A 14,866-nucleotide genomic window follows, 5' to 3' on the forward strand; every position below is an offset into this window, starting at 1 on the left:
CAGGAGGTTCCACATAAATATGAGGAAAAACTTCTTTAGAGTGAGGGTGACCGAACACTGGCACAGGCTGCCCAGAGAGGTTGTGGAGTCTCCTTCTCTGGAGACATTCAAAACCCGCCTGGACGTGTTCCTGTGTGATATGGTCTAGGTAATCCTGCCCCGGCAGGGGGATTGGACTAGATGATCTTTCGAGGTCCCTTCCACTCCCTAACATTCTGTGATTCTGTGTTGACAAGGATGATAAATCAGTTAGGGGCCATTTTAGGTTTCTAACATTAGGAGACAGTGATATGATGGTAAGAGAGCTCTGCTGCTGTTGTCTTGAATTCTTGTTTAGAGATTATACAGACCTGCTCTAGTCTTCCATTTTTTTTTCTCCATTGCTATTTTGAGCTTGGAAAATAGATATTTACATCAGCCAGTGAAAATGTCTGGAATTTTAATGTGAGCAGGAGGGAGTCTGGAGATTCCAAGTCCTGTGCCTGGCTTCCTAGCAGGCTTGTCTAATGCTCATTTTCTTGTATTCCTCTCTGCTCATTAGTAGAACAGGTAAAATTTATCTACCTCTCAGGGAGGAACCTTGTCACCAAAGATCATGAGAAACAATACGGCGCAATACCTACTATTGCTGTGTTAGTCACTAGAACTTCTCACTGGGGATCATGATTGTTGGTGGGTGAATATGCTGGTGCTAATACTTGGATAAAAGCCTTTCTTTCAGAGCTCTTTGTTGTGAAATTTCTGTATCTATTTGTCCTGCTTCCTCTTTTTACTCATAATTGTTGCTCTCTTGCTCTGCAGGGTCAAATGATGCTCTTCCTCCAAGGTTTCCAGCAAAAGTGTTAAGGGATGATAATCCTCCAGACAGCACAGCTATCAAGCTTAAAGAAGGAATCTACAGTAAGAGGGCCAAGCCCAAGCTAGCCTGGGCTGAGGAGCAAGTGATACCACTGGAAGCTTCCTCAGGTAGTTGCAGTGTGTGTGTGTAATTTTATATGTGTTTTCATAAGTAAGAAAGTAGAGCAGAAGAATTACATTTCAGGATCCATGATTTCTGGTCTCATGATACTCCTGATAGTCTGCCTGAAGATGCTGAATTTGACTCATTTATCTTTCTCCTTCTCCCTGATTGCCCAAATACTTGGCCGTTAGTATTTGCTGGCATTCCAGTGGCCCCAGGGCTTATCGGAGCCTTTGTAGGATTTTTGGGGTTTGGTGGAGTTTGGGTTTCTTTGAGTTTTGTGTTGTTTTTTTTAAGGTGCTCTTAAGTTTGTGAAGTGCAAAGTTTTCTTTAAGTGTAGAAAGGATGCCAGTGTGGACAATGACAGAAATTCCCTGGTAAGTAAAAGCAGAATCACAGATTCACAGAATCAACCAGGTTGGAAGAGACCTCAGGGACCACCGAGTCCAAGCGTTGCCCTGACACCACCATGGCAACTAGACCAGGGCACTAAGTGCCATGTCCAGGCTTTTCTTAAACCCCTCCAGAGATGGTGACTCCACCACCTCCCTGGGCAGCCCCTTCCAATGGCTAATGACCCTTGCTGAGAAGAAATGCTTCCTAATGTTCAACCTGACCCTCCCCTGGCGAAGCTTGAGGCTGTGTCCTCTTGTCCTATCGCTGGTTGCCTGGGAGAAGAGGCCGACTCCCACTTCACTACAACCTCCCTTCAGGTAGCTGTAGACTGCACTAAGGTCACCTCTGAGCCTCCTCTTCTCCAGGCTAAACAACCCCAGCTCCCTCAGACGTTCCTCAGAGGTCAGACCTTCCAGACCCTTCCCCAGCTTGGTCGCCCTCCTCTGGACTCGCTCCAACACCTCAACATCTTTCTTGAAGTGCGGGGCCCAGAACTGGACACAGGATTCAAGGTGCGGCCTCACCAGTGCCGAGTACAGAGGGACGATCCCTTCCCTAGACCGGCTGGCTACACTATTCCTAATAGAGGCCAGGATGCCATTGGCCTTCTTGGCCACCTGGGCACACTGCTGGCTCATGTTTAGCTGGCTGTCGATCAGGTGGGATGGCTCTGTGTATTGGGTTGGGGTTGTGTTCCTGCCCACAAACACCCTGAGGTCTTGTGATGTCACATAAAGTATCTCTGTGATGTTGGTATTTAACTGAATTTTAATTTGATTTGACCGATGTCTCTTTCTTCCTCCCCTCCCTTAACCTTGCTGGATGGTACTTCTGAGGGATGAAGGTCAGGGTTTGCTGCTATAGTAGCCTACTTTAAGGCTGTATTTGTTGAGAATGCTGACAAAATGAAATTATGCTGTGCTAACTGATGATTTTCACACTGCATCTCATGACAGGAGCTAAAATTAGTCCTGACGGACACTCGTTTTGTACAAAACCTCATTCTATGATTTTGAGTGGCTGATAAATTCCCTCGAGTCTGAGTCGGGCTGAGGATTTTTGTTGTGTTTGAGAACTGCATCTTGTTCCTGGAGAGAAGTAACTGTAGAGAGAAAATTGCTGAGTGGTTGCTCTCTCTCCTAAATGCAGCTATTAATTCCTCAGGGAAGCTCTTTATTGCACACTACAGTATTTTGCAACATGTGCTATATTAAACAGAGTGAGCAAATTGCAAGGAAGTAATATAATTGTGACTGTTAATGAGGGATGGGACCAACACATGAACAGCCTAATGGATTCTGAATTAGAGAGTTCCTGCTCTCTTCTAGGCAGTCACATAGGGGTTTGGGGAGCCCATTTATTTTTCTCAATATCACATAAACTTGTTACATGAAGATATTTAATGAAACAGATTTTTATGGAGTACCTCAGTGTGATTATTGTTGTCCTTTTTAAGCAGGCAGCACGATATGCCTGGGGTAAGGTCACCCCACAGAGCAGTGTTGATAGGGATTCCTTCTGGTGATTTGAGTATTTCACTTTAGAAGGGGTTTTCTTTGAAGGTTTTCCCTTCAGAATGGAGAGATTTTGGTATTTCCAGAAGATAATTTTTATTTCCAGAAGATAATTTGATGGCATAAGACACAATTTCATTATTTTATGTTAATTTTACTGGTTTGGTGAGTGTACATGGGACCAATAGTTGAATTAGTGCAACAATAAAGACAATGTTGTGCTAACCTAGTTTTTCTAATGGAAGAAATAATTATCTGTGAGCGTTTATAAAATGCAAGGATATGGAAACAAGTGGAATAAGATAGAAAAACGCTTTTCTACATTCACTGAGGCAAACTCAGAAGAAAAAGAATGGTGTGTCATGGCTCTCTGAACAAGAATCTGCAGCAAGATCATGTTGAAGCAGAGATCAGTGGATACTTGTCTCTCTGAATACCCTGAATAAAAATGAAAGGGAAGCACAAGTGTTGATATAAAACTATCTAATATTATTTTTCTGTAGCTGTGATGGTCTAAAGACACAGGCAAGAAAAGAACCATAAATAGAAATAATATTTTGTTAAACCAGCCGGTACAGCTGGAAATGTAAGCAAGCTTTCTGAAGAGACTTGCATGTCTAAAATCTTCTCTGACTTCTTCAACTATATTTTTAGATGCTCTAATAAAAGATTACCTCTACCCACAGAGCTTGTCTAGAGCTTAAAATTATGCAAGTTATGTACATTTTCTTAAAAATAAGTTTATACAGAGAAACTTTTTTATTTTTTGCCTGTTTGCATTCCTTCCATTTTGTTGGTAACTTTTTAAAAACACAGAAACAGCCAAAATTCTGCCGAGTATTCCCAAGCCTGATCTCATTTGTCAGGAGGATGTGGAGGAATCCTCTTACATGACTATATATAAACATTGACCTTGTATGGGAAGACAAATTCCTCCAATTCAGAGTTAGTGAGACTGGGTCTGGTTATGCTACTCATGATCTTGACATTACACTGAAGTGTCTCAGTGTTGGGAAGGGGAGAGAAGTATAAAATGTAAGGAAAATAAGCAGCTAAATAAAAGTAAGGTTTGTGAGGCACTGTTAACAGTGTGAATTCATGCAATCCTAACCTCTCCTGAGCTTATCTTGCATCACTTTTCCCCATGTGGAATTAAGGTTTTATACAAACAGCTTGTGATTCTTGATGAGGTGGGTTGGTGTTTTCCTCCTGGGGTAGGGAGAGGCTTCGTTGTGGGACTCACCACCCTTTTGCTGGATCAATGAATGGACGTGCTGCATGCATACTTAATGTGTGTCAATTACAAATGAGTTTATAATTGGATTTTGGCATATAGCCCTTTGTAATTTCAGATAGGAGCATATTCTGGGGGGATTTCACTGCTCCCTTTGAACTAAAGTGTGTCATCTGAGCTTGAAAGCAACGCAGGGATAGATCTTGGTGTGGTATCAGAGATGGTTCTGGGAGTGGTATTGGTTGTCTTATATATAGTGCTGTTCTGAGTCACTTAAGAGATGATGTTCAGGCATAGCCTTAGGGGACATTTGTACTCCCTGGGCATTTGCCTGAAAAGAGGCAAAATGAGTTGTGGCTGCCTGTCATGAGTTTCTATAAATATAAATAAAGACTCAGTTCAGATTTTGGTCAGGGTAATTACCTGTGGTGTAACTAGATCCCTCCTTCAGATTCAGTTGGATGTAATATTCTCTTGGATTCACAGAATCACAGAATCAACCAGGTTGGAAGAGACCTCTGGGATCATTGAGTCCAACCATTGCCCTGACACCACCATCTCAACTAGACCATGGCACTAAGTGCCATGTCCAGTCTTTTCTTAAACCCCTCCAGAGATGGTGACTCCACCACCTCCCTGGGCAGCCCCTTCCAATGGCTAATGACCCTTGCTGAGAAGAAATTCTTCCTAATGTCCAACCTGAACCTCCCCTGGCGAAGCTTGAGGCTGTGTCCTCTTGTCCTATCGCTAGTTGCCCGGGAGAAGAGGCCGACTCCCACCCCGCTACAACCTCCCTTCAAGTAGTTGTAGACTGCTGTGTTGCAAATGATAGAAAATATTATTGATGTACTTTTAATAATGCTGAAACTTAATTTCTAGGCTTGTGTTTCACGAATGAGTACAGTGATTCCTGCTTTTAATCTTTTGAAGTGATTGGAAAGTGTTAGATGAAAATCATCCTGTTTAAGATTTGCTGTTTGCTACGTGTTTCCCTGTAAAGAAACAAAAATCTAAAGTGTTTTCTTCTCTTCTAGAACACACGGATCATTCGAAATCTGTAAAAACCGCTCATTCAGTCTTTAAATCTGCACAGTTCTACCTTCATCATCCAATGCCCATGCGTGAGAGAGACTTTCTGTCGAACAGCGAGGTGTCAGAAGACAGGTCTGGTATTAGACGTGCTGGACCTTCCTCAAGTGCTGTCTTGCAGAATCAGAAAAAAGCACGTCGTCATCAATGTAGTTTCTCTGTTCGTCATAGAAAAGATGGTGAAAATGAGTTCTTTCCACTCCCTGCAGAAGCAGATTACAGCAAGAGTGAGGATCTAAATGTTAGCACAGCTTTGGGGAATGAAACATCAGGGAAGGAACTACTTCAACATGGCAGGAGAGAAGCAGAACAAGAGGCAGCTAGAAGTTATCCTTTGCCGTGTAACCAAATGACTTGCCTTAATGAGAACGTGGAGAAAGACCTACCACCGAGGCAGAGAAGCCACTCCAGTGGTAGCTTAGATGAACTCTGGATTAAGTTTTTAGAGTGCCAGAAGAGACACCAGCACCATGATTTTAGGAGTAATGGTGAACTGTCCCTTGTTGAACGCCTCGATCGATTGGCCAGGGTCCTTCAGAATCCCATTAAGCATACACTAATGCCAACAGAATCTGAAAAGAATGTTTCTGAAAAGAAAATAAAGGGAAGAGAACACAAGAAAATAAGATTGCCAGAAAAGAGCATGTCTGAAAGTACCTTAGAGCCTAATGCAACATGTGTTGAAGAAAGGCCACGTATCACCCGTGACAGAAATAGCCTCGTTGAGCTCAGGAAAAATAGGTCAAGAGAGAAAATTACCCACAACATGAATAAAATTTTGGAGCACCAGCAGTACTTGGAAACTCCTAGTGACACTTCCTCAGAGGCAAGGCTTAGTAGAGGTGACGGCACCACGATCTGTTCCACCACCTCCGAATCAGATGTGGTGACCCAAACAGAGACGGAAACTGCTACTCAGACTGAGGTGAGCAGTTCCATTTCCACCATCGACACTGCCAGGCTCATCAGGGCTTTTGGGCATGAAAGAGTGCGGGTGTCACCGAGACTCTGTCAGCTTTATTCTACCATCAACTCCCAGAAAAGTCGCTCTGAGAAGTGGAACGATGGAAGTGGCGAAGTGGTGGGGGTAGAATATCCAAAGGTTACTTCGGAGAGACACGGGAAAAGGAAAGAGATGCAGGTATGTGGGCAGTTAGACCAAAAGACAATTTTAACTGGTCTTTACAGGAACTCAAACTGCTGTACAGTAGGAGTTTGTTATTTGGAGAAGCATTTATCATTTCCCAGAGTGTTGTTTATATAGTAGGCTTCTGTCTTTGATCTAAGTAGCTCTAACAAGTCTCTCTGCATTTCCAGGAACAAGGACGAGATCAAAATATCTTAAAACATCAATTGTGCTTTCATTCCCTTTGTTCTTATTTGTCTTTTTTTCTTGTCCTTTATTTATCCTGGGAAGCAAGATCCTGCTGTATCTGATTTCGAGTTACCTGCAGGTTCTGTGCTGTAGCAATTCTGAAGACAGTGTTAAGTTGAGGTGGTAGATTTTGACTGCATATTGCTACCTGAATATCTCTGGGCAATGATAAATACTATTGCATAAAAATTGGAATTATTACTTGAATTTTCTTACTGTTTGTCTATTTTAAATATTGGAATTATTTTATCTTGCTGAGTGTTGCTTGTAAGCTTCTTCCACTTCTGTATCTGGCAGTTTAGCATATTAAAAGACCAAGTCTTGGCCCAAAGGATTCTAGGTGAAAAGTCTGGAGTAAAGCTGTTTTAAAGTGGAGAAAATCTTTCCGATTACTTCAGTTGAATTTGACTGTTGCCCTTTGGAGGAGAAATGAAAATTAATTGCCTGAAAGGGGGCCTTGGCATGGATTTGGTGATTATAGTAAGAAATTACAGAGTTTTGGTGTTCTGTAATATACATTAATACTGAAAAGTGCAGGAACAAGTGAGAAATATTTTTATTTTTTTCGTATTACCAGAAGAAAGTGGTGGTGTCATCATTAGTAATAGATTTGCTTGAAATAAGTGGTTTTTTTAATAGAAACAACTCAAACTCAGTCTGTGTGTCCAGTAAGCTAACGAATGCATGTTTGGGGGAGAAACAGTCTTTTTCAAGACTAACAATGCTTTAAAAATATTTCATTAATATTTTTATTTATAATATTTATTTAAAGGTAAAATAAAATTGTTGTAAACTTTGCAACATGAGGACCATTAATCAGAACACTGACCATCTAACAATGAAGTTAGGATCCAACATTTCTTGCATGTTGTAGTATTTTGAGATTATTTTATTCCATATTCCATTCATAAGACTAACCTTTCAATGTCTGTTTGGACCTTAAAAACAACATCTAGTCTTTTGCCTGTTAAAATCATCCGTGAGGTAACTGCTTGCAGCAATACTTATATGAGAATAAAGGCTCACTGTTCCCAGCGCTCAATGTTGCGTTGAACCCATATGGCTTTACCATGTAGTATGTTTTATCTGATGGTGTAGTTTCTTTTTATAAATACATATAGACACATGACCTGCCCCAGGTAAGGAGTGAGAGAAAATTGATGGCAAAATGGCAAAATTAATTTTAAAATCCAAATTTTAGAATCACAGCATGGTTTGGGTTGGAAGGGACCTTAAAGATCATCTAGTTCCAACTCCCCTGCCATGGGCAGGGACACCTTCCACCAGACCAGGTTGCTCCAAGCCCCATCCAACCTGGCCTTAAACACTGCCAGGGAGGGGGCAGCCACAGCTTCTCTGGGCAACCTGGGCCAGGGTCTCACCACCCTCACAGCAAAGAATTGCTTCCTCAGATCTCATCTCAATCTCCCCTCTTTCAGTTTAAAACCGTTCCCCCTCGTCCTGTCACTCCATGCCCTTGTAAAAAACCCCTCTCCAGCTTTCCTGTAGCCCCTTCAGGTACTGGAAGGTGCTAGAAGGTCTCTCTGGAGCCTTCTCTTCTCCAGGCTGAACAGCCCCAACTCTCTCAGCCTGTCTCCATAGCAGAGGGGCTCCAGCCCTCTGAGCATCTTCGTGGCCTCCTCTGGACTCGCTCCAACAGCTCCATGTCCTTCTGATGCTGGGGCCCACAGAGCTGGATGCAGCACTGCAGGGGGGGTCTCCCGAGAGCGGAGCAGAGGGGCAGAATCCCCTCCCTCGCCCTGCTGGCCACGCTGCTGGGGATGCAGCCCAGGACACGGGTGGCTTTCTGGGCTGCCAGCGCACATTGCCGGCTCATGGTGAGCTTCTCGTCACCCATCACCCCCAAGTCCTTCTCCTCAGGGCTGCTCTCAATCCATTCTCCGCCCAGCCTGTGTTTGTGCTTGGGATTGCCCCGACCCACGTGCAGGACCTTGCACTTGGCCTTGTTGAACTCCATGCGGTTCGCACAGGCCCAGCTCTCCAGCCTGTCCAGGTCCCTCTGGATGCCATCCCTTCCCTCCAGCGTGTCACCACACCGCACAGCTCGGTGTCATCCCAAACTTGCTGAGGGCGCATCAATCCCACTGTCCATGTCAACGACAAAGATGTTAAACAGGACCGGTCCCAATACCGAGCTCTGAGGAACACCACTCGTCACTGGTGTCCACCTGGACATCAAGCAGCTGACTGTAACTCTTTGAGTGCGACCATCCAGAATTTGGTAATTTCTGTGATGTTTGGCAGAACGGAAATTAAGATTTATTTTTTTAATTTAGTTACAAATATCTGTGGTTCAGAGAGAGATATTTATTTATCTGGCCCTACTCCTAGAGAGACTGTTGTACGAATCTTTCAGGCAAGTGCTGCATTTTGTAGCTCCGTTTTTGACGAGCCTATTGTCAGCTCTGCTTCCAGAAAACTTGGTTACAGCTTTTTTTTTATTTATAGATGCTGAACCCATCCCAGAAGGTTTTTATCTATTCCAGTTTCTGTAGTTTCTAAAGCACCCTTCAAGCTGCCATCTGGTAGCAGGTACAAAGCTAAAGGTTGCACTATTCAACTGCTGAAGGGCTTTGAAAGCACTGCAGGGAATATTCGAGTCCAAACAGGAATATTCATGTCAATATTCAGTGCTGAATGGCTGCTTAGATTAATTTCTGCGGGCTGATACGCACGTGTAAGTGGGTTATCTTGGGGTTTTTTCCTTACTTTATACCATTTTCCCTTGTGCTGAGCACATATTCAAATTCACTTCTGTTCTCTGAAAGAAGTTACATATCTACTACATCTGTCTAGTGCACTCAACCATGGCACTAAGTGCCATGTCCAGTCTTTTCTTAAACACCTCCAGAGATGGTGACTCCACCAGCTCCCTGGGCAGCCCCTTCCAATGGCTAATGACCCTTGCTGAGAAGAAATGTTTCCTAATGTCCAACCTGAACCTCCCCTGGCGAAACTTGAGGCTGTGTCCTCTTGTCCTATCGCTAGTTGCCTGGGAGAAGAGGCCGACTCCCACTTCACTACAACCTCCCTTCAGGTAGTTGTAGACTGCACTAAGGTCACCTCTGAGCCTCCTCTTCTCCAGGCTAAACACCCGCAGCTCCCTCAGCCGTTCCTCGTAGCTCAGACCCTCCAGACCCTTCCCCAGCTTGGTCGCCCTCCTCTGGACTCGCTCCAACACCTCAACATCTTTCTTGAAGTGTGGGGCCCAGAACTGGACACACGTCTTCTATTTCTTATTTTTATTGAGTTTAATTTTCTCCACCTGGAGAACTTCATGTAATGAGGATCAGAGGGTGACGTTGTAAAGGAACTTTGTTCTTGCGAGTTCATTGTGAATGTACAAAGCAACATGTTGATCTGTCAAGGCAGTTTGTCCCTCCAGGAAACCCAGCAACCTTTAAAGGCTTTTGGTTTGAGAGGGTAGGAATATAGGATTCAGTTTAGATGTTTATTCTCCCTCTTTCCACAGCAGCAATATTTCACACTTGGCGATTTTTCATGAAAGTACAGCCGACAAATGACCTTGCCACAGCAAAGGGGTTTTGTAAGTCTGTCTTGACAGGCTACAGTGTCTCAGGACCTTTGGACAAACGAACTGGAGGATGCTCAGCACATTACAGAATCTGATCGCGGGCAAGCTCTTGCCTACAGAAACAGAATCACAGAATCAATCAGGTTGGAAGAGCCCTCTGGGATCATCGAGTCCAACCATTGCCCTGACACCACCATGGCAACTAGACCATGGCACTAAGTGCCATGTCCAGTCTTGTCTTAAACCCCTCCAGAGATGGTGACTCCACCACCTCTGTGGGCAGCCCCTTCCAATGTCCAATGACCCTTGCTGAGAAGAAATGCTTCCTAATGTCCAACCTGAACCTCCCCTGGTGAAGCTTGAGGCTGTGTCCTCTTGTCCTATCGCTGGTTGCCTGGGAGAAGAGGCCGACTCCCACTTCACTACAACCTCCCTTCAGGTAGTTGTAGACTGCAAAACCATTCACTCTTCTTGCTGGTACGGGCTGCAGAAAGTGCATTGGTGCGTGAGGATAATGTCAAAGCTGACTGTTGTGTGGCATAGCAATGAGACACTGATCAGCCTGTGGTGAACATCTAAATTTAAACGATAGAACCTAGGTACAACAGTGATGACTATAACTTTTTTGCTGTTTAAAACCTGCTTTCTGTTCAATTCAGTTACTATTTCAGGAATTTCTGTTCTCTTGCTTGTTTTTTCTTTCTAGAAAACAATCCCCATTTCATCAGACTCAACTTCTGCAAGCATCAGCTCTTGGGGGCCAAGCTCTGCTCTTAGTAACAAGCGACGGACACGGATGCTAAACAAAGGTATCCAAGCAGGTTAGTTGTTGAATTCCAGACTTTTCTGTATTTGCTTCTGCCTTTCATCTCTTTGGAAACCATTCTCCAAAGTCTGTTGCATGTTTCTGGTGATGGGTATGTACACGCAGCATTCTTCAAATTCACTTCAACTGCTTTGAGAGAGAGATGATGTTTTCTAATTAAAATGAGTCATTTCATTTCCTTTCTTGGTCTGCTTGAGTAGTAGCCACTTTTCTCACTTACTTATTAGTTTTTTAACCTAAGCTTCTGATTCTTTTTGATAGTAAAGGTGGACTAACTGCATTTTTTTATATGTTTTCTCCACAAGACATCTGTTATGCACAGAGTGTATTTTGTAGTCATATGCTGTTTCAGAAGGCAACTGCAGTGTTTTGTATTCTCCTTGGTAATGTTTTGGATGTTATATTCCATTTAAAACATAAGCTGATCCTGGACTGGTGGAGTTCTGCATTTGGGTTTTTCTGGTGGCAATTATCACTTTCTTCATTGCTTTCATTTACACGCCAAGTTCCCATCATCAGATTGAGTAATGGCTGTGTTTTATTCATCAACCATATCAATTATTTCTTTATTACCGCTTTTTTTTTTCATGTGCAAATGGATTGAATCAGAAAAGTATTTTCATGGCTTGTTTTCAAGATCACAGAATCACAGAATCAACCAGGTTGGAAGAGCCCTCTGGGATCATCGAGTCCAACCATTGCCCTGACACCACCATGTCAACTAGACCATGGCACTAAGTGCCATGTCCAGTTATGTCTTTTTGAATGTTAGTTGACACTTTCCACTTTATATGTTTCTGCTAAATATTCATGGTGGTGTTTTTGTTAAATACTTGTAGTGCTGTGGGCAAACCAATCTTCTATAGCTAGAACATAGTTTTGCATGGGACTCACTGCATAAAGAGGTCCATAAAAACCTGCAGTTCCACTGTCCAAAATGTACAGCTATATGTTGACCTGCCTTTGTGTCTTTCTGCAGCAGATTTGAAGTTGACTCTTCAGAGAGTCAGCTCAGGTCCCCAGCAAGGGGGGCATAGTTGGTTCAAGTTTAATTCCCTCTCCCCATGCATATGGGGGAGCAAAACAAAAGCTTAATTCCCTCTCCCCATAATTCCAAATTTGATTCCCTCTCCCCATATATATGGGGGGCAAAACAAAAGCTTGTTTTCCTTGGGGTGCTCGTTTTACACCACTTTAATTTTACTCACATTATCATATGGAAGGGACCTTAAAGACCATCTAGTTCCAACCCCCCTGCTGTGGACAGGGACGCCTTCCACTGGACCAGGTTGCTCCAAGCCCCATCCAACCTGGCCTTGAACACTGCCAGGGAGGGGGCAGCCACAGCTTCTCTGGGCAACCTGGGCCAGGGTCTGTCCTTTAAAAGAAAGCCAGGTGATGCTTAAGGGTGTCTAACCAAAGCTAGAAAAAGAATCTTAAGAACTTTGTGAGTCCAGAGAAGGGCAGCGAAGCTGGTGAAGGGTCTGGAGCACAAGTGTGATGAGGAGCAGCTGAGGGACTTGGGGGTGTTTAGCCTGGAGAAAAGGAGGCTGAGAGGAGACCTTATCACTGTCTACAGCTACCTGAAAGGAGGGTGTAGTGAGGTGGGGGTCGGTCTCTTTTTCCAGGTAACGAGTGATGGGATGAGAGGAAACGGCCTCAAGTTGTGCCAGGGGAGGTTTAGATTGGAGATCAGGGACAATTTCTTCACAGAAAGGGTTGTCAAGCACTGGCACAGGCTGCCCAGGGCAGTGGTGGATTCCCCATCCCTGGAGGGATTTAAAAGCCGTGTAGATGTGGTGCTGAGGGACATGGGTTAGTGGTGGCCTTGGCAGTGCTGGGTTAACGGTTGGACTTGATGATCTTAAAGGTCCTTTCCAACCCAAACGATTCTATGATTCTATGTAGTAACAATCCTGAGTCACTGTAAAGTCTCTCTGAATTGGAAGTGGGAATATAAAGGGTTTTGCCTTCTGAGGACTGGATAAAGAAAGTGATGCTTCAGCTACCAAGTGAAAATGGAGGGTCACCCCCTGAATTATGCATGTCACACGTGCTGATGTTGAAGTACTTCCAGCTGCTCTGGAATAAGAATGTTACTGCTTCGTTTTCAACTGCAGGAGACTTGGAGATTGTGAACAGTGCAACTAAGAGAAACACTCGAGACGTTGGTGTGACTTTTCCTACCCCAAGATCTAGCCAGCCAAATCAACGGCCACAGGAACCCTGGCATCGTGTTGGTGGTATTTTTGGAAAGTCAGATGGTGTGGTTACAGATCATCAGGCAGCAGGAAGCAAGGGTAAGCAGAAGGGACGGCCAGGCAATTTTTTTGTGGAGAAAAGGACGAAAAGGAGCAGGCTGCATTTACCACAAGGTCAGTCCAAAATACACTTTCTCAGCAGACCAGAGAAGCTGTACCTCTCAACAGCAACCAGCAAAATATGTGAGGAGGATTAGCTAGGACACGGAGTAGTCTGTCACTAGTACAGTCAGTTCTTACTCTGTTCGTAATCAATGAATTTTAAACAAAACCACGATGTCAAGTGAGCTCTCTAGTGCTCTATGATGATGGCATTGATCAAGCTGTTAGATGCAACCTGGCCAGTAAAGGTAGTAAATAGGAAGCAATGAATAAGGCAAGGAAAGGTGAGTGAGGTGGGAATCATATAGATACTTAATTTTGATTTTCAAAGTATAAAAGGTTCTGTTGACCTCTGAGTAACTGGTCAAAGTTGTACTTAGTGTTTCATGTGTTGAGGCTTCAAAGAACAAGTATTTTTGGGGAGTACTTGAGGGAAGATTGTGGTGCCAGAAGAACTAGACTCGTCTCCCTCTTTTAGCTAGAGTTGCATTTTTAGACTGATGGTGTAGCCTCCTGACTGTGTGTTTTGGTTTTCTTTTTAAATTTCCTGTCAGTCTTCACAATGTCATGATTAAATGTTTAAAAATGTTTTCCTTAGTCATCGTTGTTGATGTAGGGACAAGTCATTCTTTCTCATACCGGTTTAATTTAGAAAATTTAGAATATCTCTTCAGAGTACTAGCTGATGTATTCAAATCCCATTATGTGTGTAAACTGTGAGTAATCTAATTCTTGGATACGTATTTAACATTTAGAAGATGTAAAGCGTTTGATCTTCAAAAACAGCTATTAAAAAAACATAGGGTTTAGGATAGCACAGAGACTCCTTAAAAATATGTAATTGCTGATAAATAACTGTTCTGTCTAAAGAGAGAAACTTGCAAACTAAACCATTTTGTGCCTTTTGAGAAGTGTTGTTTGATAAGGACTTGCTGGTTTTCTGACACTTGGTAGAAGAATTATTTTGAAACTGCCAAAGGTGTCTGCTACAGAGTCCCACCGTTATTAAACTGAAGTATTTATTCAGTGTTAGGCCACTGCTTGGATTTAGCTAAGACCTTGGGCGTGAAGGGCAGTAGATGGGGATGGAAAATAGGCACATGGATTGTCTACAAATCTTGCTTCTCTTCTGTGGTCTTTTTAACAGGAGTTTCATGGTTTGTCCAAGCAGGAGACTTGAAATCTGAATCTAGGAAAGAAAACCGTTCCAATTGCTTTTCGGGTCCTGGTCCCTCTTGGTTTGAACCGTTGACCAGCACAAAGCCTTGGAGAGAGCCTCTCCGAGAGAAGAACTGGCAAGAGCAGCAGCACAGCAACGTGCTTCAGCCAGCAGTTCCAGCAAGAGATGCCGAGAGCAGGTCCTTACGACCGTTTGTGAAGCTTACGCTACAGGTAAAGGCACTCTGTGCTGTAAGGCTGCTGGGATCTCAGTAGGGTTTCAGGAGTAACGCTGAGTCACAGAATCACAGAATCAACCAGGTTGGAAGAGACCTCTGGGATCATCGAGTCCAACCGTTGCCCTGACACCACCATGTCAACTAGACCATGGCAC

The 14,866-nt window shown here is 43.6% G+C and overlaps 1 protein-coding gene across 4 annotated transcripts in view; it reads left to right on the forward strand.

Annotated features, from left to right (window-relative positions):
• Positions 1-14,866, forward strand: part of ALMS1 (ALMS1 centrosome and basal body associated protein) — an 87,167-nt gene that overhangs the window by 61,519 nt on the left and 10,782 nt on the right. For 3 of the 4 annotated variants that reach the window (XM_068403963.1, XM_068403965.1, XM_068403966.1), the window contains 5 exons: positions 802-966; positions 5,140-6,335; positions 10,832-10,946; positions 13,072-13,326; positions 14,462-14,706. In XM_068403963.1, coding sequence (XP_068260064.1) covers positions 802-966; positions 5,140-6,335; positions 10,832-10,946; positions 13,072-13,326; positions 14,462-14,706 — 1,976 coding nt within the window. The remainder of the gene's footprint in view (positions 1-801; positions 967-5,139; positions 6,336-10,831; positions 10,947-13,071; positions 13,327-14,461; positions 14,707-14,866) is intronic. The other variant, XM_068403964.1, reaches the window with a different exon arrangement.

Source organism: Nyctibius grandis, chromosome 6 (genome assembly GCF_013368605.1).
Source record: "Nyctibius grandis isolate bNycGra1 chromosome 6, bNycGra1.pri, whole genome shotgun sequence".
Lineage (NCBI taxonomy): Eukaryota > Metazoa > Chordata > Aves > Nyctibiiformes > Nyctibiidae > Nyctibius > Nyctibius grandis.